Source organism: Hemitrygon akajei, chromosome 11 (genome assembly GCF_048418815.1).
Source record: "Hemitrygon akajei chromosome 11, sHemAka1.3, whole genome shotgun sequence".
Taxonomy (NCBI): domain Eukaryota; kingdom Metazoa; phylum Chordata; class Chondrichthyes; order Myliobatiformes; family Dasyatidae; genus Hemitrygon; species Hemitrygon akajei.
In genome coordinates, this window is record NC_133134.1 from 27,467,185 (window position 1) to 27,490,614 (window position 23,430).

General features: G+C 38.4%; 1 protein-coding gene across 1 annotated transcript in view; it reads left to right on the forward strand.

The window, feature by feature from the left end:
* The window catches only part of abcc1 (ATP binding cassette subfamily C member 1 (ABCC1 blood group)), a 126,966-nt gene that overhangs the window by 27,942 nt on the left and 75,594 nt on the right, over positions 1-23,430 (forward strand). Inside the window, exons 5-12 of the mRNA XM_073060523.1 lie at positions 2,481-2,606; positions 8,109-8,170; positions 9,204-9,335; positions 9,469-9,687; positions 13,127-13,304; positions 13,827-13,988; positions 17,875-17,967; positions 22,538-22,741. Coding sequence (XP_072916624.1) covers positions 2,481-2,606; positions 8,109-8,170; positions 9,204-9,335; positions 9,469-9,687; positions 13,127-13,304; positions 13,827-13,988; positions 17,875-17,967; positions 22,538-22,741 — 1,176 coding nt within the window. The remainder of the gene's footprint in view (positions 1-2,480; positions 2,607-8,108; positions 8,171-9,203; positions 9,336-9,468; positions 9,688-13,126; positions 13,305-13,826; positions 13,989-17,874; positions 17,968-22,537; positions 22,742-23,430) is intronic.

A 23,430-nucleotide genomic window follows, 5' to 3' on the forward strand; every position in this document is an offset into this window, starting at 1 on the left:
AGGTGTGGTGGAAGAACGATTGGATTGTTAATGAGAGAGAGGAGAGCAGGTTTAAGTTCCTGGGATGCCAACATTTCTGAAGATCCATCCTGGGCCCAACATATTGATGAAACTACAAAGAAGGCATGACAGCAGTTATATTTTATAAGGAGTTTGAGGGGAATTGTTATGTTAGCAAAAATTTGAGCATATTTCTGCAGATGTATCGTGGAGAGCGTTCTAACTGGTTGCCACACCATCTGGCATGGGGCGGGGATGGGCTACTGCACAGAATCGTAATAAGCTGCAGAGAGTTGCAAACTCAACCAGCTCCATCATGGGCACTAGCCTCTCTGACATCGAGGATATCTTCCAAAGGTGATGCCTCAAAAAGAGGCATCCATCATTAAGGGCCCAAACAAGTAGAATATGCCCTCTTCTCAATGATATCGTTTGACGCGTTCAAGGTGGTGATGCAAGAGCCTGAAGATGTGCAATCAAATTTTCAGAAATAGCTTCTTCTCCTCTCCCATCAGATTTCTGAATGGGCAGTGAGCTAAAACATGAACACTACCTTACTTTTTTTTTGCTCTCATTTCACACATTTTATTTTATATATACATATATAAAATGTAGAATAAAGTATATACAGTCGGCCCTCCTTATCCGCGAGGGATTGGTTCTGGGACCCCTTGCGGATACCAAACAACACGGATGCTCAAGTCCCTTATTCAACCTGTCTCAGTGCAGTGCACCTTAGGACCCAGTGGAACCCAGACCTTATTTAATCTGTTGCAGTGCGGTGGACATTAGGACCTGGCGGCAGAGCTCTGAATCCGCAGTGTTTCTGTTCATGAAAATAACCACGATCACGATTGAAAATAAAGTGGAAATAATAAAGCGATCGGAAACAGGTGAAACGCCATTGGTCATTCGAAAAGCATTAGGCTACAGTCGGTCAACGATCGGAACAATTTTAAAGGATAAAGTGAGAAAGGCCCTGCCCCGATGAAAGCTACAATTATTACTAAGCAGCGCAGTGGTTTAATTATTGGCTTTTGGGGTTTTGGGTTTTTGACCCTCTACATCAACCAGGCACGGATGGAGAGCACACTCGGAAATGGTCTGTCACTGGATCGAACTTGGGAACTTCTGTTCCCGAGCCCGTCACTGAAACATACGTTCTTAAGTGTTTTATATGCATAGAAGGGTAAAATATATGCTATATACCAAGATAAACGTTTGACTAACTGACGGTAAATAATACCGGTTGTACCTGTTCTGACTTACATAGTAAGAGAGCCTCTGATTTTTTTTCGATCCTGATCCACAGTAACCTACGCAATCCTCCCGTATACTTTAAATCATCTCTAGATTAATTATAATACATAATACAATGTAAATGCTGTGTAAAATGGTTGTTGTACTGCATTGTTTAGGGAATAATGACAAGAAAATACAAGTCTGTACATGCTCGAACAAGTGCTGGAAGAGCACTTCCAGGTTTTCTTGATTCACGGTTGGTTGAATTTGCGCATGAGGAACTCGCGGATAAGGAGGTGTGTGTGTGTGTGTGTGTGTGTGTGTGTGTGTGTGTGTGTGTGTGTGTGTGTGTGTGTGTGTGTGTGTGTGTGTGTGTGTGTGTGTGTGTGTGTGTGTGTGTGTGTGTGTGTGTGTGTGTGTGTGTGTGTGTGTGTGTGTGTGTGTGTGTGTGTGTGTGTGTGTGTGTGTGTGTGTGTGTGTGTGTGTGTGTGTGTGTGTGTGTGTGTGTGTGTGTGTGTGTGTGTGTGTGTGTGTGTGTGTGTGTGTGGTGTGTGTGTAAAAAATAAATAAATTACAATGTGTGAAATGAGAGCAAAAAAAAGGTGTGTGTGCAAAAGTCTTGGACGCACATTTATAGCTAGGGTGCTGAAGACTTTTGCACAGTTGTGTGTGTTTATTGTAATTTTATAGTCTTTTTATGTATTGTAATATACTGCTGCTGCTGCAAAACAACAAATTTCACGACATATGCTAATATTATTAAACCACATTATGAATTCTGAGTAAGTAGAGTGTGTTTGGAGGATGAGGATAATCTTATTCAACAGTCTGCTGGAGGAACTTGACAGATCAAGTCATATCTGTGGGGAGAAAGGAATCACTGATGTGTTTGGTCAACACTGTAATTTTATAGCAGGCAGAACAAGGAGAGCCCAGTGATGACTGCCTCCTTGGCAATTTTGTCCAAGTTACATTAAAATTATATCATCATGTGTGATCCAGATGTAAAGGTCACTTGTAATAGGAAGTACAAGTTTTCCAAGTGGAGCAATTTGCTCGGAAGCTGTTACAATTTAATAAAAATACCAGGCAGAAACTTTATTTAAACAGACCAGATAGTCAGATTTAACGACAGACTTTGTGATTTTTGAATTATTTTTGTCCATAAAGTGTACTACTTGTGTTCATAATATGAATAAAACTTCTGAACAGTAATTTTCTACTTTTTTCCCCCCCAGAAACCTCTGGTTGATATTTTTCGGGAGGTCACCTTTTACATATATTTTGTTCTCGTAGCGGTCGAATTTGTTCTTTGCTGCATAACAGATCATCCTCCTCTCTTCTCTGACTATGTTAAGGATGCTGTAAGTATTAAATGGATTTAAAGAAAACTTGACAGATATTTGCCTTGTGAAATAAAATTCCCTGGGGTGTGGTGCAGTGTTTGTTACCTACCTTGTAAACTTAAGGACTGAATTAACAATTCAGGATTCATTGTGGCAGCTTTGATATTCAAATTTGGTTAATGACATGGGAATTTTTTTGAAATATCTGGAACATTTAGCCTTGGTAATAATGATTAGAAAAATACTGGATCATTGAAAAAAATCCTTTTGGTTTGCTACCCTCCTGGGGAGGGGATTGTCATCTTTCCCTGTTTGAGTGTATAAATGACTCCAGATCAAGCCGATGTATTTGTTTCTTAATATGGTACTCATTTGTCATTACCACCACCTCACAGGGATGTTTACTTTCCCCTTAAAAATAATTAATTTGTGATATAGAAATATCAGAAATTATTTTCTGGAAGCTAAGGAATTTAAGAACTGAGCCTCTACACTTCCTCTTCCTCTTCCACGTGGGTAGTGCACGGGTGACCATCTTATGGGTTGCAGAAGAGGCAGACAATGTAAGACTCCTGTGGCCTTGTGCCAACGTATAACTTAGTCTGGTTCTTAAGTGAGGAAGGTGGTTCTTTGCTTCACAGTTCTGGTGACAACCAAGTTAAATATCTAACGTACAGATTTGGAGGCCTCAAGAATATGGGAGTAGATTAATAGCTAGTGCTTTTCTGCTCCCTTTAAGAATAAAGATAGAAATAGTAGAAGGGTGGGGCTGAAGAATTGAGGGCTAAGTGTTTGACTGCAAGTATCTTAGTGTGGAGGATACTGCTAGTGTAGACGTGACATGGATGCAGCAGCTGTATTTGATGCAATTAAGTGTTTTGGATAAAATTAGACTTGGAGATAGAAAGGAACATAGGAGTGGTGAATGCTCACCCTTTGAGATTATCAATAGATCCTTGTGACCTGGCCATTAATAACATAAAGTTGGAAAACGTACAGGTTGTTATTTTCCACTCTGAATTTCTCAGTTCCTTGCACCAGACTACAAGAGGATTAAATATTTCAGGTTTAAAATTATCAATTTTTATTTTGTAATTTTGTGTAGCATTGTGATCAGCTCACCTATTGGAACCAACAGACAAGCCTTTAGAGCCTTTTGTTTCAAAACAAACTAAAAATGACTCTATTGTACTTGAGTGGTTCTGCTGTTAGCCTCTTGAGAAAGTATCAATGACAAAGCATGAAGGCCTGAATTTTGTGATCACCGATGAAAGATAATGCAACATGGTTGAACTCTGAGATAACCATTTAAAATATTGCCGATTTACTGATTTACTCTCTCCTATTCCAGCTTATTTTTTTCATCTATTGCCTTTTTCTTGGTTGTTCACAAGTAGTAATCTAGAAGTTTGAAGAACAGATTACATTCCCTTTTTAATTTATATTATAAAACTAATTTTAATTATAGTAATACTAATTTATATTATAGACACTTAACTTTAATTTTAAGATAAAGTTTAAAATATAACTGTTTTAAGCCAACCTAGTTTATGCATTGATTAAAGCGACTGGAACTTACACGATTTTTCACAACCCAGTAAAATTATTCATTAGTATTTGGCTTCCCACCTAAAAACTTACTCAACAAAGTATAAGCTTTATTTTTACTACAAGAATTATTCATTTAAGGAAACCAAACTGATTTTGCTGCAAATCTGATTCTGTGGGTGTATTGCAAGGTTGTCAATATGTACTCTTTAGAAGAGCAGAGTATCATTGACACGTGTCTCTGGATTTCAGTGCACATGCACTGTACAGATACTAGATGTTTGTCAGATTTAGTCATTAGCTGATTGGTAGTTTCACCATCATTTGTCAAATCGTGCTGCACTACCATTTGATGAACGAAGCGCAAGTTTTGAATGCTGCTTTCTATGAAAAGTTTAGACCTTGATATCCATAAAGTGGATGATACTAAGGGTCATAATTGAGGTATATAAAATTGAGAGGTATAGATGGGACAGACTGCTGGAATCTTTCCACTTATCATATCTGGGTAAAACTAGAGGACATAAGTTTAGGCTAAGTGGTGAAACAGTTGAAGGGGATTTCACCCTGACAGTGGCGAGTACCTGGAATGCATGCTGGACAAATAGGTTGAGACTGGATTAGGTGGCAGAGTTTAAGAAGTGTCTAGATGAGCATGTGAAATGCCAAAGCATAGAAGATTAAGAGCCTTGTGCTGGAATGTGAGGTTAATACAGACGACTGTCCCTGGCTGGCGTGGACATGGTGGGCTAGATGGCCTGTTTCCATGCCCTATGACTCAATGATTTTGTTTCTCAAGTTGCTTTTCTTTCTCCCACTCTCTGTGATATAAATACTTCCTTATTAATACATTGGACGGAAAAAAAGAATGTAGTAGATAATGACCCAGAATCTGTATGGTCAGTTGTTTTGAGAAGTCTGTTGCTGACCTTAATGACAACCTATCATAAAGACTTGGTGATCACTAAAAACAAAAGCAAACAAAAATCAGTTTAGCTTTTGATGTCCCTGGATCCAGCAGCTGTGATACTTATAAAGCTGCTGAAGTGTTGATTGTGTTAAAGAATTCTTTAACTACACACCTAAAAAAAATTTTTAAGTTGACATTTTAAAACCTTGTAGGAATACAAAATAGACATTGGAATATGCACATAATTAAAATAGAGGCTGAACTATTGAAAACTTTTTAAGATCCTTTTAAATTTGTGGAAGGGCATAACAGCATCCGTATTTTGGGCCAGTTAGTTATAACTTGGTAAACCATAGATTAAGTTTAAGAATATTGACCATATGCAAATTACTGTAAAAAAAAAATTCAGACTCTCTTGTAGCAGGGCTACTACATGAATATCTGAAATTCATGTAAGTTAATGTAAATTTTCCCTTGATTCCCTTGAAGAGAACCACATTCTCTTCATTCTTGAAGAGAGACCAAGGAGATGGTGGTGGACTTTAGGAGATCTAGGCCTCATATGGAACCAGTGATCATTAATGGAGAATGTGTGGAGCAGGTTAAGACCTACAAGTATCTGGGAGTACAGTTAGACGAGAAGCTAGACTGGACTGCCAACACAGATGCCTTGTGCAGGAAGGCACAGAGTCGACTGTACTTCCTAAGAAGGTTGGCATCATTCAATGTCTGTAGTGAGATGCTGAAGATGTTCTATAGGTCAGTTGTGGAGAGCGCCCTCTTCTTTGTGGTGGCGTGTTGGGGAGGAAGCATTAAGAAGAGGGACGCCTCACGTCTTAATAAGCTGGTAAGGAAGGCGGGCTCTGTCGTGGGCAAAGTACTGGAGGGTTTAACATCAGTAGCTGAGCGAAGGGCGCTGAGTAGGCTACGGTCAATTATGGATAACTCTGAACATCCTCTACATAGCACCATCCAGAGACAGAGAAGCAGTTTCAGCGACAGGTTACTATCGATGCAATGCTCCTCAGACAGGATGAAGAGGTCAATACTCCCCAATGCCATTAGGCTTTACAATTCTACCGCCAGGACTTAAGAACTTTTTTAAAAGCTATTATTAATGCTTTTTGAGATAGTGATTTAGATGCATATCATATTTTTTACTGAGTTAAGTATTGTATGTTATTAGTTTTGCTACAACAAGTGTATGGGACATTGGAAAAAAAGTTGAATTTCCCCATGGGGATGAATAAAGTATCTATCTATCTATCTATCTATCTATCTATTCTGTGAAGTGTGCTTGATAATTGGTAGCATACTTGGTTTCTCTGCAGTGATATAGTGGCTAGCGTGATGCTGATACAGCTCAGGACGTTCAGGAGTTGGGAGTTCAATTCAGGTGCGGTCTATAAGGAGTTTCTGTATATCCTCCCCGTGGAATGCATAGGTTCCTTGCATGGTATAAGGATGTACTGGGTTAGTTGGTCATTGGAAGTTGGCCCATGATTAAGTTAGAGTTAATCAGGTTTGTCAGAGGTTGCTGGGGTAGCATGGCTTGAAAGGTCAGAAGAGCCATTCTCTGCACTGTATTGCTAAATAAGCGAAATTATTACACATTTATGAAAATCCCCAGATATCAGTTTCAAAGAGCAATTGTGGAGCACAACTTTTCTGTCATTACAACTACATAACAGATCTTAATTGGTTCAATATCTTTGTTTCTTCAGTACATATAATACCCCTTTGAGTGCAACACAAATCGCTCAATAATTTCAGCATTTTGTTGGTGTTGTCTTTTACCACTTATAAATTGCTTAAAAAGTTCTGCAGACTTTAAAATACACTGAAAATGCAATTCAATTTGTTTTATTTACCATTGTTAATCCAGTAGGGTTTGGTTTCCATGGTTTAGTTATGTATTTTGCTTGGTTTTATTGTCTGTATTGCCTGTGACTATGGTTTCCCACCTGCATTAACAGTAATTTCAATTCTATTTCCTCTTGTGCTTACCTATTTAAAAGTCATCTCATAATAGAGAGAGCAAGCATTTAAACTTGCTTCCAAATGCTTCTCTTGACCTTTATTTGTATTCAAGGTTACTGGTTTGGACACTGTTTAGCTGTGCTTGACTCCTTTTTGCACGTATGTGAACAAATCTTTGTCTCTTGTTTTCCGGTGAAATTGGCTTTGACTGATTTGGAAATTGCTGTAATTGGCTTGCTTGATTGAGCTGGAATTTTCCAAATTATGTGAGTACCGCAAGCAGTTAAGACTAATAGTAAATTGTCCTTTGCTGTAGGAAGTTTTTAAGTCCGTGAACAAGGATGTACAGGACTCAGTTGAGACCACAACTATAGATTTGTGTTCTCTTTGTCAAAGAGGGGATATACTCAGGGAATGCAGCAAAGGTTCACCAGGTTGATTTCATATAAGAAGAGATTGTTTTTACTGGTCCAATATTCGTCAGAATTTAGAACGTTGTAATGGGATCTCATTGAAATGTATAATATTTTGACGGGGCTAGACAGGCTTGATATGGGAAAATGTTTCCCTTAGCTGGGTACTTTAAGGTGAAAGGGACTTCCTAACAAAGTATGGGGTAAAATGTTAGGATTAAAATGACGGTTATCTTTTTACACATTGGGAGGAGATCTGTACAGTTCTCTACTATAAAGAACAAGTCTTTTAAAGTTGTTTCAGATACATAGATTTCTGGGCACTAGGTGTCAAGGGTTATTCATCAAGAAGAGAGAAGCTATATGGCTGTGTAAAGGATATACCATGATTACATTAAATGCCAGAGCAGACTCATGAGGCCAAATGGCATCCTGTTGCTGTTTTCCCATGTTTCTATTATTTCTGTCTGACTCAAAGCAATATTCACTGATGTCATTAACTAGCTGTTTGTACCTTAAATCATTACTACCAGTTCGGTAAACTCTACCTTAGCTAATTTGAGGTCCCTTGCAATTTGAACATCTTGACCGTAAAAACCATTGAATGTTTCATTTTGATTTTATTTCTTTGCTCAAGCAGTAATTTGTTTTTCCTCTTTTTGTGTCTAGAACCTTTGTCCTGAGCTAAGTGCTTCATTCCTGTCGAAGTTAAGTTTCTGGTGGTTTACAGGGTATGTGACATTATGTTGGGTATCTTCTTGAAAGAGATTGCTTAAAATGTTTCCAAATGATATAGGAAGTAGTAATATGTAAAATGCATGCAGTTTGGTAAATTTCTATACTACAAATGCAGAAGATATTCTTGTGGTGGGGAGAAAGCAGTGTAAAAGTTATTTAACTCTTGTTGCATGTCAGCACTGACAAACAGAAAATTTTTATTCGCCACTTAGTTGAGCTATAACTAAAACTTGAATGCTGACTTGAAGCTTTAACTTGATTCTCTGAACAATTATTAAATAATATTCCTTCAAAGTACCAATTTTGTTGTGGTTAGAATACATGTGCATTCTGTAGAAAATCACCTTGCATTACACTATTCCTTATAACTGTAAACTGCCATGGGAAATTCCCATGGAGATAACTTTATAAAGACTTTGGTCATTGGACTTTTTGTAGGTTATTTTGGGGTTAACAGTAACTGAAGAGAGAAAGCAATGTTAAATGCTAATATAAAAATGCCTAGTATGTTCTCATCTCAAATCCCAGCTCTGTTGTAATCTCTGTAGTTCCTTCATTAGATGTCAATGACATGCTGGAATGAAGCAATTTAGATTTTTCACTTTGCAAGGCCTTTGTACATGGTGTCATACTGAGTAAGATGTGCCTTCTGAGTAACACGTCAGCTGACTTGACACCAAGTATTAGAGGAAATGAAATTGTCAATGGACACTCAATGCACTGAAATAAATTGGTTAAATAGCCCTGTATTTAACAGCAGAGCAAGACATTAATTTGTCTGATTTGTATTCTTTATTATTTACAGTTGTAAAACCTGTACAGCCAGTGACATTTTCATGCAGTGCTTCTCTTTGATGTAAAATCAAGATTTTTATAAGTTCATTGGCTGAAAGCTAATTTTGATCCTGTAACTTTTATCTTTTTATTTCTTGATGTTCTATATTATAGGCTTGAAATTGTTTTATAATTTTAAAGCAGATTTACAAACAAAGAATTAAGACATTCTTTCCTGTATTCATTCCTCAGAATGACGATTCTGGGATATAAACGACCATTACAGCCAGAAGATTTGTGGTCTTTGAATAAGAAGGATGAATCAAAAAAAATTGTACCACAGCTAGCAGAAGAATGGGAAAAGGAATGTGCCAAGATAATAAAGTAGGGGGTATATTGTTGTTCATGGAAAATCCTTTTGTAGATTTTTAAAATTTTTGTTCATCTGTAAAAGGTACTATTTATCAGAATGCCCTACTAATTCTTGATTTTCTTTTTCTTCCTCATCTGGAAAAAGGCCAGAAAAGATGACATACTCACCAAAGAAATCAAAATCAGTGAAAAAAGAACAGCAGAGTGCTGATGAAGCACAAGTATTGATTCTGAAGAAGAAAGGGAATTTGAAGCCTTCATTACTCAAAGCACTTTGTAAAGTTTTTGGGCCATATTTTATGATCAGCTTTATCTACAAAGTGATCCATGACTTGCTAATGTTTGCAAGTCCTGAAATTCTGAAGTGAGTAGCATGAAATTGTAGAAAATTCTACTCTTTAAATCAAAATAATTATGTTCTTTTTCAGGACAATTATTGATGTTGTTTGATCCAATGGGGTATACTTAATTCCACTTGCACTTAAGCCACTACGTTCAAAAGTTCAAAGTAACAGCACAGTAGTGTAGTGGTTAGCACAATGCTTTACAGTATCAGCAATCAGGGTTCAATTCCTGGCCCTGCCTGTGAAGGATTTGTACGTTCTGCCCATGACTGTGTGGGCTTCCTCTGTGTGTTCTGGTTTCCTCCCAAAGACCCGTAGGTTAATTGGTCATTTCAATTGTCCTGTGATTAGGCTAGGATTAATTCGGGGGATTGCTTGGCGGTGCAGCTTAAAGGGCCGGAAGGGGCTATTGCGTGTTGTATCTCAATGAATAAATAAATAGAATTATTATCAAAGTGTATAGGTCACCATATACAACCCTGATATTCATTTTCTTGCGGGCTTACACACTAAATCCAAGAAGCATAATAGAATCAATGAAAGACCACACTCGGCAGAACGGACGAACAAACAATGTGCAAATGATCCCAAACAATGTAAATAGAAAAGAAGAAGAATAAATAAGGCATAAGTATCGAGAATATGAGATGAATCCTTAAAAGTAAGTCCATAGGTTGTGGGAATAGTTCAGTGATGGGGCAAGTGAAGTTATCCCTTCTGGTTCAAGAGCCTGATATTTGAGCGGTAACAGCTCTTCCTGAACCTGGTGGTGTGGGTCTTGAGACCGCTGTATCATCCTCCTTATGGCAGCAGTGAGAAGAGAGCATGGTATGTATGGTGGGGACCTGTGATGATGGAAGCTGCTTTCTTGCTACAGTGCTATATGTAGATGTGCTCAGTGGTGGAGTGGGTTTTATCCACTAATTTTAGGATTTTCCCTTCAATGGCTTTGGTGTTTCCATATCAGGCTGTGATGCAGCCAGTCAATATACTCTCCACCACACATCTATAGAAGCTTGTCAGAGTTTTAGATAACATGCCAAATCCTCGTAAACTTCTAAGGGCGTAGAGGTGCTGTCATGCTTTCTTTGTAATTGCACTCACATGCTGGACCTGAGATAGAGCCTCTGAAATGATAACACTGAGGAATTTAAAGCTGCTGACCTTCTCCATCTCATTCCCAGATGAGGACTGGCTAATAGACCTTTAGTTTCCTCTTCCTGAAGATAATTATCAGCTCCTTCGTCTTGCTGCCATTGAGCGAGAGTATCAATAATGTGTTGTGCTAATTTTAATTTTTCATTAATAAGTGATTCTGTTGTGTTAGATTTTTAATCTGTAATATGCCTGCATGCCTTCAGAAAGAAGTAGTTTTGTTTTCATTTACTCTTTAATATCTATTACAAAGAATACCCATTGCAGTCCGGAAAAGTGTGATGCAATACAATCTGGAAGGTTAAATTTGAAGGCAAAGTACAAGGTTAATGGCAGGAACTTTGCAGTGCAGAGGAAGAGGGACTTTTGGGGTCCACATCCAGATTCAAAGTTTCTGAGCAAGTTGATGGGGTGGTTAAGGTGTTTTGTGTGTTGGCCTTCATTATCAGAAGATTGAGTTCAAGAACCATGAGGTAATGTTGCAGCTCTCCAAAACTTTGGTTAGACCACTTTTGGAGTATTATGTTCAGTTTAGTCACCTCATTTTAAGAATACAAGTTGCTTGTATATGAGAGTGTAATTGTAAGGTGATTGGAGGAAAGTACAGGGGGAATATCAGAGGTAAGATTTTTGAATGGAGTGATGTGCATGAGGAATGTGCTCTTTGGGATAGTGGTCAAGGCAGATACATTAGAGATATTTAAGTAAAGGTTCAAAGTAAATTTATTATCAAATTACATTCACAGTAGATGCAAAGAAAGACAATAGAAACAATGAAAGATTACACACAGCAGTGAAGGACAAACAACCAATGTGCAAAACACAACACATTGCAAATAAAAAAATTAAAAAATAATTAAGCAATAGATATTGAGGACACGAGTTGTAGAGTCCTTTAACGTGAGTCCACAGGTTGTGGGATTGGTTCAGTGTTTGGGATGAGTGAGGTTCAGTAGCCTGATGGTTGAGTTATAATAACTGTTCCTGATCCTGATGGTGTGGACTTGAGGCAACTGTACCTCCTTCCTGATGGCAGCAATGAGAAGAATTTAAAGTAAATTTATTTTCAAAGTAAGTATGTGTCACCATATACAACCCTGACGTTCAGTTTCTTATGGTCAATCACAGTAAATACAAGGAACACAATAGAATGAATGAAAGGCCACCCCAAAAGAATGGCCAAATATTTGATGTGTAAAAGTCACTAATGTGGAAAAAAGCAACAAACTTCAAATACAAGAATAAATAATTCTAAATAAATAAGCAATAAAAATTGAGAATGAGATGAAGAACCAGGATGCGTCCTTGTTGGGTGATACTTTTCTGCAATAGTATTCCTTGTAAATGTGCTCAATGGTGTGGAGGACTTTACCTGTGAATGCACTAGGTTGTAGGTTTGTAGGTTTTTCTGTTCAAGGGCATTCCTGATCTCACACCAGGCTGTGTTGTAGCCACATAGGTGAAAGAGAAATGGAGGGCAATGTGGGAGGGAAGGGTTAGAGTAATCTTGGAGTAGATTAACTGGTCAGCACAACATCATGGGCTGAAGGGCCTGTACTGTGTCGTACTGTTGTATGTTCTATGTAAAGTGATGGTGGATTTGTTGTCAAGGAGCAAGCTATTCATCTGAGTACAATAAAATGGTGCCAAAGCCCAAAGGTCAATCCAAGGCCAGGTTGTGAATGCATGGAACTGCGAAGATGGGAAGCTAAGGGAATTTTAAAAGGATATCAAATGTTTTCAATTCAATCATTTGGATGTTTGAAAATCCAGTACATTTTTGTCAAATATTGAAATTGAGAGGTTAGTGATGGATGCATTAAAATCATGGATTTTCTACAGCATAAAATTCTGGTTAGGAAATTTTAATGCTGACCAATTGATATGAGGATGGAGAAGGGGGATTATTATGAGAATGGAAGTAAGTGATTCTGGTGTTAGAGAGGAATTGAAGCTTAACTCAGGGTTGAACTTTAAAAGTCCACATTGAATGTATTGCTGCTCCGCATGGTAGAGACTGGAATGGCATGGGTGCCAATGGAGTTGAAGCTACAGTGGATGAGGTTAAGTTGAAATTCTTTTAGTGTTGCTTGTGTGGGGAAAAAATAACATAGTTAAGTGTTAAACTTTGATTTTGCCAACGCAATGTTTATAGTTGAAAACCATGACTTGCAATGACTTTTTAAGATTCCAAGTATTTGTCACTCATTTCCATGCATTAATTTGCTTGAAACTAGACAGCCAGTGTACAGTGTCCATATTTCATACTTAAGCAAATGCTAATAAGTTTTTCTCTTTTAACAGGTTGCTGTTGCAGTTTGTGAATAATGACAAAGCTCCCGCCTGGCAAGGCTACTTTTACGCTTTCCTGCTATTTTTATGTGCATTTATACAGACGCTCTTCCTCCATCAATATTTTCAGATATGTTTTGTTACTGGAATGAGATTAAAAACAGCTATCATAGGAGCAGTTTACAGAAAGGTAAGCAGTTACAATGACAAAACTTAAAACTAGGCCACAGTATATTGCTGTTTGAAGTTTCTTGCATCCGAATATGCTGAAGTTGAAATGTAAACAAAATTATTGTTCTGTAAGTTTGTGGCCTGACAAGGAAATGTTACATATCTGCTTCGTTTTAATTGAGCCATATAAAATTTTTCAATATGGTAATAGAAGTGTTTTTTTTCTAGTGATTGCATATGAAATACAAGGTGAGGACTCCAATCTGTGAAACTAATGTTGGTTTGTGTTAAATAAAAGTTTTATAACATTTCTGTTTTGATCCTTGCCTATTATGGAGAGCATGAACAATGAATTCAATTGTAACATTTCTAATTTTCATTTAAGTATTTGCTTTATTTCTGGAAGTATTTGGTAAAAAGATTTAAACTACCTGAGGGGGGTTGCTTTACATAGTTAAACAATTGCTATTGAACATATTAATATAAAAGCTCTTTACTTCAGAGTAGCTATATATTGAGTAATCATTTGTTTTCCAATAAGGCCCTTGTTATTTCAAATGCTGCAAGAAAAACCTCCACAGTTGGCGAAATTGTAAATTTGATGTCAGTAGATGCACAGAAATTCATGGATTTGATCACTTACTTGAACATGATTTGGTCTGCACCTCTTCAGGTTATCCTAGCTATGTACTTCCTGTGGCAGGTAATTCATTTATTCATTTAATATACAATACTTTCTTCTACTCTTAACTTGGTGTTATAATTTTCAAGATATTATTGAATTGTTTTTTTTTCTGGATAGCTTAGTCTTCCCCATTTATTATCGTGTCAAGAAGCAATTTATAAATGGTTTATTTTTATTTGTTTGTTGTGCGGGGGGGGGGGGATTTCTAACTTATCAAATTCCAGAGTGGGCAGTGCTTTCTTTTCTCACTTGTCTCTTCCATTATATGTTATCTTGTGGGCTAAGCAAACTTTATAGAATAAAAGTTAGTTTGAAATCCTATTGCATTCCATCTTTCACTAATCATAAGTAGCTTCTTGTCACGGGTAGATGGAGCTCATCAGCCTGGGAAGGCAGTCCATCTAAGAGAGGGAAAACTCTGATTTGAAACCTTCGTTGCCTTGCGGCCATACTCAATTATGGGAAAGGCTTCAGGAGCAAACCCTGAGGACAAATCTGGAGCTGTAATCCCTAAGGCAGTCCGATGTTGTCTTCAACTTCGTTCTGGTAACCCCTGCGACGACACTGGTGCTAAGCTGTATCGGCCCTTGCCCTTCCCTTGGTCAACATCGATGTCAGGGAGAGGGGAGACTTGCTGCATGGGCAACTGCTGGTCTTCCATACAATCATGCCCGGGCCTGTGCCCTGGAAGCATTCCAGGCGCAGATCCATGGTCTTGCGAGACTAACAGATGCCACCATGTCACTCCCAGTGTATTCCTTACTGTTTCATTTCACCAAGAACAACTTCTTGTATATTAATTGAAGGTGCAAAATTGGTGAAACCTATCCAATTTATCTGATTTTTTTTAAATCACTTTGGTTAGCTGACATAATTGCATGTTCTTCCATTCAATTTGCCAATTCCCAGATACTTATTTTTTTCAGTTTGTTTTGCTGTTAACGTCTAAGCAGAGCAAAGGTATCGAGTCATTCGGAATGTCAAACTTAATTTGCTGTGGTTGGCTTCAGATTACAACAGCTGCATACTCTGTATTAAATTGAGTGATAGTGACCTGAGAACCTTCGAATGTATGTTCACTGATCTTTAAAGATAGCAGGACAGGTCACTGTGGGTATAAATGTTTTATTAGGGGAGGGACAGAATATAAGAGTAACAAGGTTATGCTAGGACTGTGTGCAATGCTTGTTATTATCTTGAATGCAGTGTACACTTGTGGATCTGACAACTAGAAGATAAATGTGATTGCAGTAGAGGAAGGGTAGAAGAGGTAAGAGAGTGCAGCTAGTGGGAAAATGTGATGTTATCCACTCTTATTGAATTTGAATTGACTTTATTTCTTACATCCTTCACATACATGAGGAGTAAAGATCTTTACGTTACATGTCCATTTAAGTGTGCAATCACTTATAATAATTTTTAATAAATAGACCAGTCAATGTAATATAGAGTACACTCAAGTCAGTGTGAGTTCATCAGTCTGATGGCCTGGTGAAAGAAGTTGTCCTGGGGCCTGTTGGTCCTGGCTTTTATGCTGCAGTACCACATCCTGGATAGTAGGAGCTGGAATAGATTGTGGTTGGGATGGCTTGGGCCCCCAATGATCCTTCGGGCCCCTTTTCCACACCTATGGGTGACCTGTTAGAACATTTATGGGAAGAGTAGAAAGCAGGTTTGCCAACTTTGCATGAAACCTATTGGTAATATTTGAATTGGGAAGTAAACATTCTCTTGGTCTCTCTTTGGCTACATTGGAATGAGTTTCGGACTGTATCCAAAACTTGTACTAAAAACTGATTTGTTAAAACCTTGTAACAAGTTTGCTAGTAGATGCTGGAAATATGAAATAAAAGTCAAAGTAAGATTTATTAGTGGATTTCATGTATGTCACCACATACAACCCTGAGATTCTTTTTCTGCAGGCATACTTAGCAAATCTATAGAATGAATAGTACCTGTAAACAGGAGCAATGGACAGCAAACTGCAAATACATATATAAATAAAGAGTAATAAATAATGAGCATGAAATAAAAAAGATAAAATAGTCCTTAATTTATTGTAGATTTCCCTTTTTGTTCAAGAGCTTGATGGTTGAGGGTTATTAACTGTTCTTGAAACTCGTGGTGTGAGTTCTGAGGCACTGGTACCTTCTACCTGATGGCAGTAGCAAAAAAAAAAAGCATGGTCTGTGTGGTGAGGATCTTTAACAATGGATCCTGCTTTCCTATGGCAATGTTTCCTGTAGATATGTTCAATGGTTGGGAGGGTTTTACCTGTGGTGTACTCGGCCAAATCCACTACCTTTTGTAGGATTTTCTACACAAAGGTGTTCTCGTACCAGGCCATAATACAGCCAATCAGCACACTCTCCACCACACACCTGTGTAGATGTTTGCCAAAGTTTTGATGATGTGCCAAACCTCCGCAGACTCTTGAGGAAGTAGAGGTGCTGTCATGACTTCTTTGCAATTATATTTGTATGATGGGGCCAGGACAGGTTTACTGAGATAAAACAGAATGCTGACAAAAACCCAGCATGTCAAACAGATCTGTAAAAAGAGAAGCAATTAATGTTTCAGGTCCTAGACCCTTTGTTGGAACTGAAAAAAGAGAAATGGATTGGACTTGATAGCAAAGAAAGTGGAGCAGGGTGATGGGAGGAAAAATTGTTTCACTGATGCTATGTAACTTGAGTTTTGCAGTATTTTTCATTTTTTTTGTCAGTTGTGTTTTGTAAAGACTTTTAGTAGTCCTGATATTATAGGTTTCAATAGGTCAATAGATACATATAATGTCAGAGAAATGTATACAACATACATCTTGAAATTCTTTTTCTTTGCAAATATCCATGAAAACTGAGGAGTGCCGCAAAGAATGAATGGCAGTTAAACGTTAGAACTCCAAAGCCTCCCCTCCAACCTCCCCCCTCCCATGCAACAGCAAGACACTGACCCACCCTCCCACCCCACCAGCAAAAAAAGCATCAGTGCCCTCCACTGAGCACTGGAGTATGCAGCAAGCATCAATAAAGACAGACCTGTAGTACTTCAAAGACTACTTGTTCACCCAGTAATTTGACATACGACAGGCTCTCTCTCTCTCCCTAATAAGGGAGAAGGAGGCGTCCCCATTTCACAGCGAGAGGGGAAACATAACAAAAGTCTGTTGTGTCGCTTTTATTGAGCTCCGTGCCCAGAGAGTCAGCACCGGAATGGCACAGCTCTCTGGACACAGAGCCCACGACAGCTAACACACTTCTCTCGATGTTCCGTGTTCTCCCACGACACTTCAGTCAGAGGCACCGGTCTAGAATCTGCCTGTCTCTAGAGACGTGAAAACCCAGCATCCTGAAGGCACGCTAGTCTTCCAGGCCGCGTTCGTGGGGTATCAAAAAGTGGCCAGTCGTGAGGCCCTGAGAGCGGGTCTCATTCCCACAAGGAACCAAAGTCAGAGCGTAACTCCAGGTCAGGGTCTTCAAAAGAACCTTGAAAATGAAAAGAAGAGACATCAAAGGTAGAGATTGTGCTGTTTCTGAAGATGGAATCGCTGTTTAGCGCCATCATAACTTCACTCCACCCCTCTGAAGATCTCATGTCACCTGTGGTGAAATTACTCTTAAACCAGCAAGCTATAATTACTTTTAAAAGGAGAAATCTTTGCTTTGCTTAAGTTATTCTTGGGGATGTAGTTCAGAAGTTACTTCAGGGTCTCTATCTTGTTGTTTTAGTATCACCTGCCGTTCTGTTTAAAAGCCTAATGCATTTTATTCTGGTATTATCATCCTGGCATAGATCTAGTTGCACTTAGTTAGTCTGCATATAATGATTGTTATATTCTCAATGTATCATTTAATGAAGATCTGTAATTTTTAGCAAGTGTGTAAATATTTTTACACTTGTTTAGAATCTAGGTCCCTCGGTGCTAGCTGGTGTGGCTGTCATGATTCTATTAGTCCCTCTAAATGGTGTGATTGCAATGAAGATGAAAAACTTCCAGGTATGTTGATCTTTTGATTATGTCAGTAGTTACCTACATAAATTTATAATTTGTGTTGTTTATTTTACTCCTGCATTTTGCAAGATAAACTAGTAAATGACAGCATGGAAGCCAACTTGAAATATAATAAACCTCCTTATTTATACAGATATTCTGCATTTTGCAAGATAAACTAGTAAATGACAGAATAAACTAGTAAATGACAGAATGGAAACCAACTTGAAATATAACAAACATCCTTATTTATACAGATACCCAATGTGTTTTTGAATTTTATGTTCTGAAAAATGTGGTAACTCACTTCAAGATCATTTAAAAGCCTTTTGAAATGTTTTTGTTTAAATAAGTCAAAAGTAACAACAGTTTGAGGCCTCTTTCCTTTTTCTCAAAAATGTATCAATTTGGCATCTGTTCCATTATTGTACTTTAAATGCTTTAATAGGTCTGCTAGTCATTGCCTGGTTACGGTGAACCAACTCTGATTGTATTGTAAGAAATGTGAAGTGTGAACAGTCCATTATCATTGTTTCAGAGTACGGTGATACAGAGCCTGATCTGTGGTACTTCCAGAAAATGTGGACATGTGTCTTTTTAATGTTCTATTTGTTTTCTAGTTTAATGCAAGTAATCACCATACAGCCGTGTCAAATTGATAGCATAACTGGATCTAATGAATTTCATGAGTGGTGTAACGGAATGTGTGTACTTGGCAAACTTCCATTTGCAGTTGCATCACCAAAGAAAGCCATTTACTGACACACGTATCCTGAAATAGTGGTACTTGTTTGCTCTCTTAGTGTATATTACTGGGTTGCGGGATGTAGGAAGGCAGGGAGATCAACGGTATCCCTGACGACTACTAACACCCCCCTCCCCCCCCGAACCGCGTTAAGGAGTTGGAGCTGGAACTGGATGAACTCTGGAGGCTGAAGGAGTGATGGGATGTATAGAGAGGTAGTTACACCCAAGGTGCAGGACGCAAGAAACTGGGTGACATGAAGGGGAAAGGGGTTAAGGAGCCAGTGCAGAGCCTGTGGCCAACCCCTCAACAGATATATCACTTTAGATACTGTTTGGGGGGGGATGCCCTAACAGAGGAAAGTGACATTGTTCGGGTCTCTGGCACTGAGTCTGCGTCCGTGACTCACAAGGAAAGGGACAAGAAGAGGCACGTTGTGGTATAGAGGATTCGTTAGTTTGGGGAATGGACAGGAGGCTCTATGGGCAAGAACAAGATTCCTGAATGGTATGTTACGTCCTGGATGCTTAGGGTCTGGGATATCTTGTTTCGAGTCCTCAGTTCTTAGGTGGGAGTGTGGACAGCCAGAAGTGGTGGTCCATGTAGGTGGGAAGGTGGGACCTGTACAGAAGAGACGGTTTGCACCTCAACTGGAGGGGGACTAATATCCTAGCAGGAAGGTTTGTGAACGCTGCAAGGTGGGGTTTAAACGAGATACAGAGGGATGGGAACCAGAGTGCCAGAACAGTTAGTAGAGAGGTTGTGGAGGCAGATGTTGGTAAGACCTCAGACAAAGTTAGGAATCAAAAGGTTGAGCATGGTGCTACAAATTCAAAAAGGGTGAATACAGGGCTGGAAGTGTTGTATCTGAATGGGTACAGTATATGGAATAAGGTAGATGAACTTGCAGCACAGTGCAGATTGGCAGGTATGATGTTGTAGGCATCACTGAATCATGGCTGAAAAATTATAGCTGGGAGCTTAATGTCCAAGGATATCGAAAGGATAGGCTGGAAGGCAGAGGGGGTGGCAATGCCCTGTTGGTAAAAAATGAAATGAAACCATTCAAAAGAGCTGACATAGGGTCAATAAGTGTTGAATGGCTGTGGATAGAGCTAAGGAACTGTAGGAATGAAAAGACCCCCCTCCCCCCGCAAACAATAGTAAGGATGTGGTTTACAAATTAAAATGGGAGACAGAAAAATGCATGCTAAAGGACAATGTTACAATAGTCATGGGAGGCTTAAATATGCAGGTATTGGGAAAATATGCTGGATTACAGGAGGGTGAATCTCTAGAGCATTTGCAAGATGACTTTTTAGAGCAGCTCATGGTTGAGCCCATGAGGGGATCAGCTATTTTGGATTGGATATTGTAAAATGAACCAGAGTTGATTAGAGATTTTAAGGTAAAACAACCCTTGGGGGCAAGTGATCATAACATAATCAAATTCACCCTGAAATTTGAGAAGGAGAAGCTAAAGTCAGATGTATCAGTATTACAGTGGAAATTACAGAGGCATGAGAGAGGAGTTGGCCAGAATTGATTGTTAGTGGACACTGGCAAGGATGGCAGCAGAGCAGCAATGACTGGAATTTCTGGAAGTAATTCGGAAGGCACAGGATATATACATCCCAAAGAGGAAGAAGTATTCTAAAGGAAAGATGACACAACAGTGGTTAACAAGAGAAGTTAAAGCCAACATAAAAGCCAACGAGAGGGCATATATTAGAGCAAAAATTAGTTGGAAGTTAAAGGATTGGGAAGCTTTTAAAAACCCAACAGAAGGCAACTAAAAAGTCATTAAGAAGGGAGAGATGGAACATGAAAGTAAGCTAGCCAATAATATTAAAGAGAATACCAAAAGTTTCTTCAGATACATAAAGTGTAAAAGAGAGGCGAGAGTGGATATCAGACCTCTGGAAAACAATGCTGGAGAGGTAGTAACAGGGAACAAGAAGATGGTGGAGAAAATAAGTATTTTTCATCAGTCTTCACTTTGGAAGACACTAGCAGTATGGTGGAAGTTCCAGGTGTCAGAGGTCATGAAGTGTGTGAAGTTACCATTACCAGTGAGAAGGATCTTGGGAAACTGAAAGTTTCCAAGGTAGATAAGTCACCTGGATCAGATGGTGTATACCCCAGAGCTCTGAAAGAGATGGCTGAAGAGATTGTCGAGGCATTAGTAATGATCTTTCAAGAATCACTAGATTCTGGAAGACTGGAAATTGCAAATGTCACTCCACTGTTCAAGAATGGAGAGAGGCAGAAGTAAGGAAACTATAGGCCAGTTAGTCTGACCTTAGTGGTGAGGAAAATGTTGGCATTGATTATTAAGGATGAGGTCTTAGGGTGCTTGGGGGCTCATGATAAAATAGGCCACAGTCAGCATGGTTTCCTCAAGGGAAAATCTTGCCTGACAAATCTGTTGGAATTCTTTGAAGAAATAACAACCAGGATAGACAAAAGAGAATTGCTTGATGTTGTGTACTTGGATTTTCAGAAGGCCTTTGACAAGGCACTGCACGTGAGGCTGCTTAACGTGGTATTACGGGAAAGATTCTATCATGGATAAAGCAGTGGTTGATTGGCAGGAGGAATAAAAGAACCTTCTCAGGTTAGAACTAGTGTTCCACAGGGGTCTATGTTGGGATTGATTCTTTTACTTTATGTCAATGATTTTGATGATGGAATTGATGGCTTTGTTGTAAAGTTTGCAGATGATATGAAGATAGGTGGAGGGACAGGTAGCTTTGAGGATGTAGAGAGGCTACAGAAGGACTTAGGCAGATTAGGAGAATGGGCAAAGAAGTGGCAGATGGAATACAGTATTGGGAAGTGTATGATCATACACTTTGGTAGAAGAAATGAAAAGATGATTATTTTCTAAATGGAGAGAAAATACAAAAAAAAGAGGTGCAAAGGGACTTGGGAGTCCTTGTGCAGGATTCTCTATAAGTTAATTTGCAGGTTGAGTCTGTGATGAGGAAGGCAAATGCAATGTTAGCATTCATTTAAAGGTAAGGATATAATTTTGAGACTTTATAAAGCACTGGTGAGGTCTCACTTGGAGTATTGTGAGCAGTTTTGGGTCCCTTATCTAGAAAGAGTGTGCTGAAACGGAAGGAAGTTCATGAAAATGATTCCCAGATTGAATGGCTTGTCATATGAAGAGGGTTTGATAGCTTTGGCCCTGTATTCACTAGAATTCAGAAGAATGAGTGGTGACCTATTAAATGGTGAAAGGCTTTGATAGAGTAGATGTAGAGAGGATGTTTCTTATGGTGTGAGAGTCTAAGACCAAAGGACACAGCCTTAGAATAGAGGGCTATCTTTTTTAGAACGGAGATGAGGAGGAGTTTCTTAAGCCAGACAGTGGTGAATTTGTGGAATTCTTTGCTACGGGCAGCTGTGGAGGCCAGGTCTTTATATATACTTAAGACAGAGGTTGATAGATTCTTGATTGGTCAGGGCATGAAGTGATGTGGGGAGAAGGCAGGAGATTGGAGCTGAGGAAAATTGGATCAGCCATGATGAAATGGTGAAGCAGACTCGAAGGGCCAAATGGCCTAGTTCTGCTCCTATATCTTATGGTCTTATTTGTACTCTAATAATTAAGTTAACTCTCCTGTTGCCACCACACTTGAGACCCTTGCATATTGCAGTTTATGAAAACATGCTTCAGTTCTAAGTCGAATTGTGAGGAACACATTAGGAATCTCATTATTCTGACCTTACTGTCTGAACTAGTTTTGATGGTTCCATTAAATGAAAATAAAGAAGTTGTATTGTTACTTTGATTAAAAATTACCTATTTTAAAAAAAATTCAGGTGACACAGATGAAGGAAAAAGACAACCGTATCAAACTGATGAATGAAATTCTAAATGGAATAAGAGTGATAAAATTGTATGCTTGGGAGCTTGCATTTAAAGCAAAGGTACTGGATATTAGAGCGAAGGAACTTGAAGTACTAAAAAGTGCTGTCTATCTCTCAGCTGTGTCTACGTTCACTTGGGTCTGTGCACCATTTCTGGTAAGTGAGTTGCAGTATATGGATTGTGAAAAATCCAATCTGAAAGATTTATGTTTATTTATTAAAATTTATTTTATTTATTAAATTTTTAGAAAATTACAAAGAATAAATGTGATGATAAAATAGTAAGAAAGAGAAAAATAATATTAATCCTCCCCCCTCCCCTTAACCCTCCCCCCTTAACCCTTATCTAAAGAAAAAAAAAGAAGAGAAAGATTGCCTGGATATCGGAGGACCCCCACATGCTCCATGGAGTTCAAAATAATTTTAATATTTATTTTTACTTTCCCCAATTACTTTATAATTTTATCTTCAAAGGATCTATGTATTTAATCCTATCTTTTGTAAGTATGGGAACCAAATTTTCAAAAATATATCATATTCATTTCTTAGATTATATGTAATTTTTTCAAGTGGAATACAACTATGTATTTCATTATTCCAATGATCCATAGTTAAATATAAATCAGATTTCCAAGTAACTGCGATAACTTTTTTGGCTACTGCCAATGCAATTTTTATAAAATTTTTTCTGATACTTATTCAATTTAAGTTTCCGTATTGTCCCTTCAATATCTCCTAATAAAAATAATATTGGACTATGTGGAAGTTGTATTCCAGTAATTTGTTCCAATAAAAGTCTTAAATTTATCCAAAATGGTTGAGTTTTAAAACAAGACCAAGTCGAA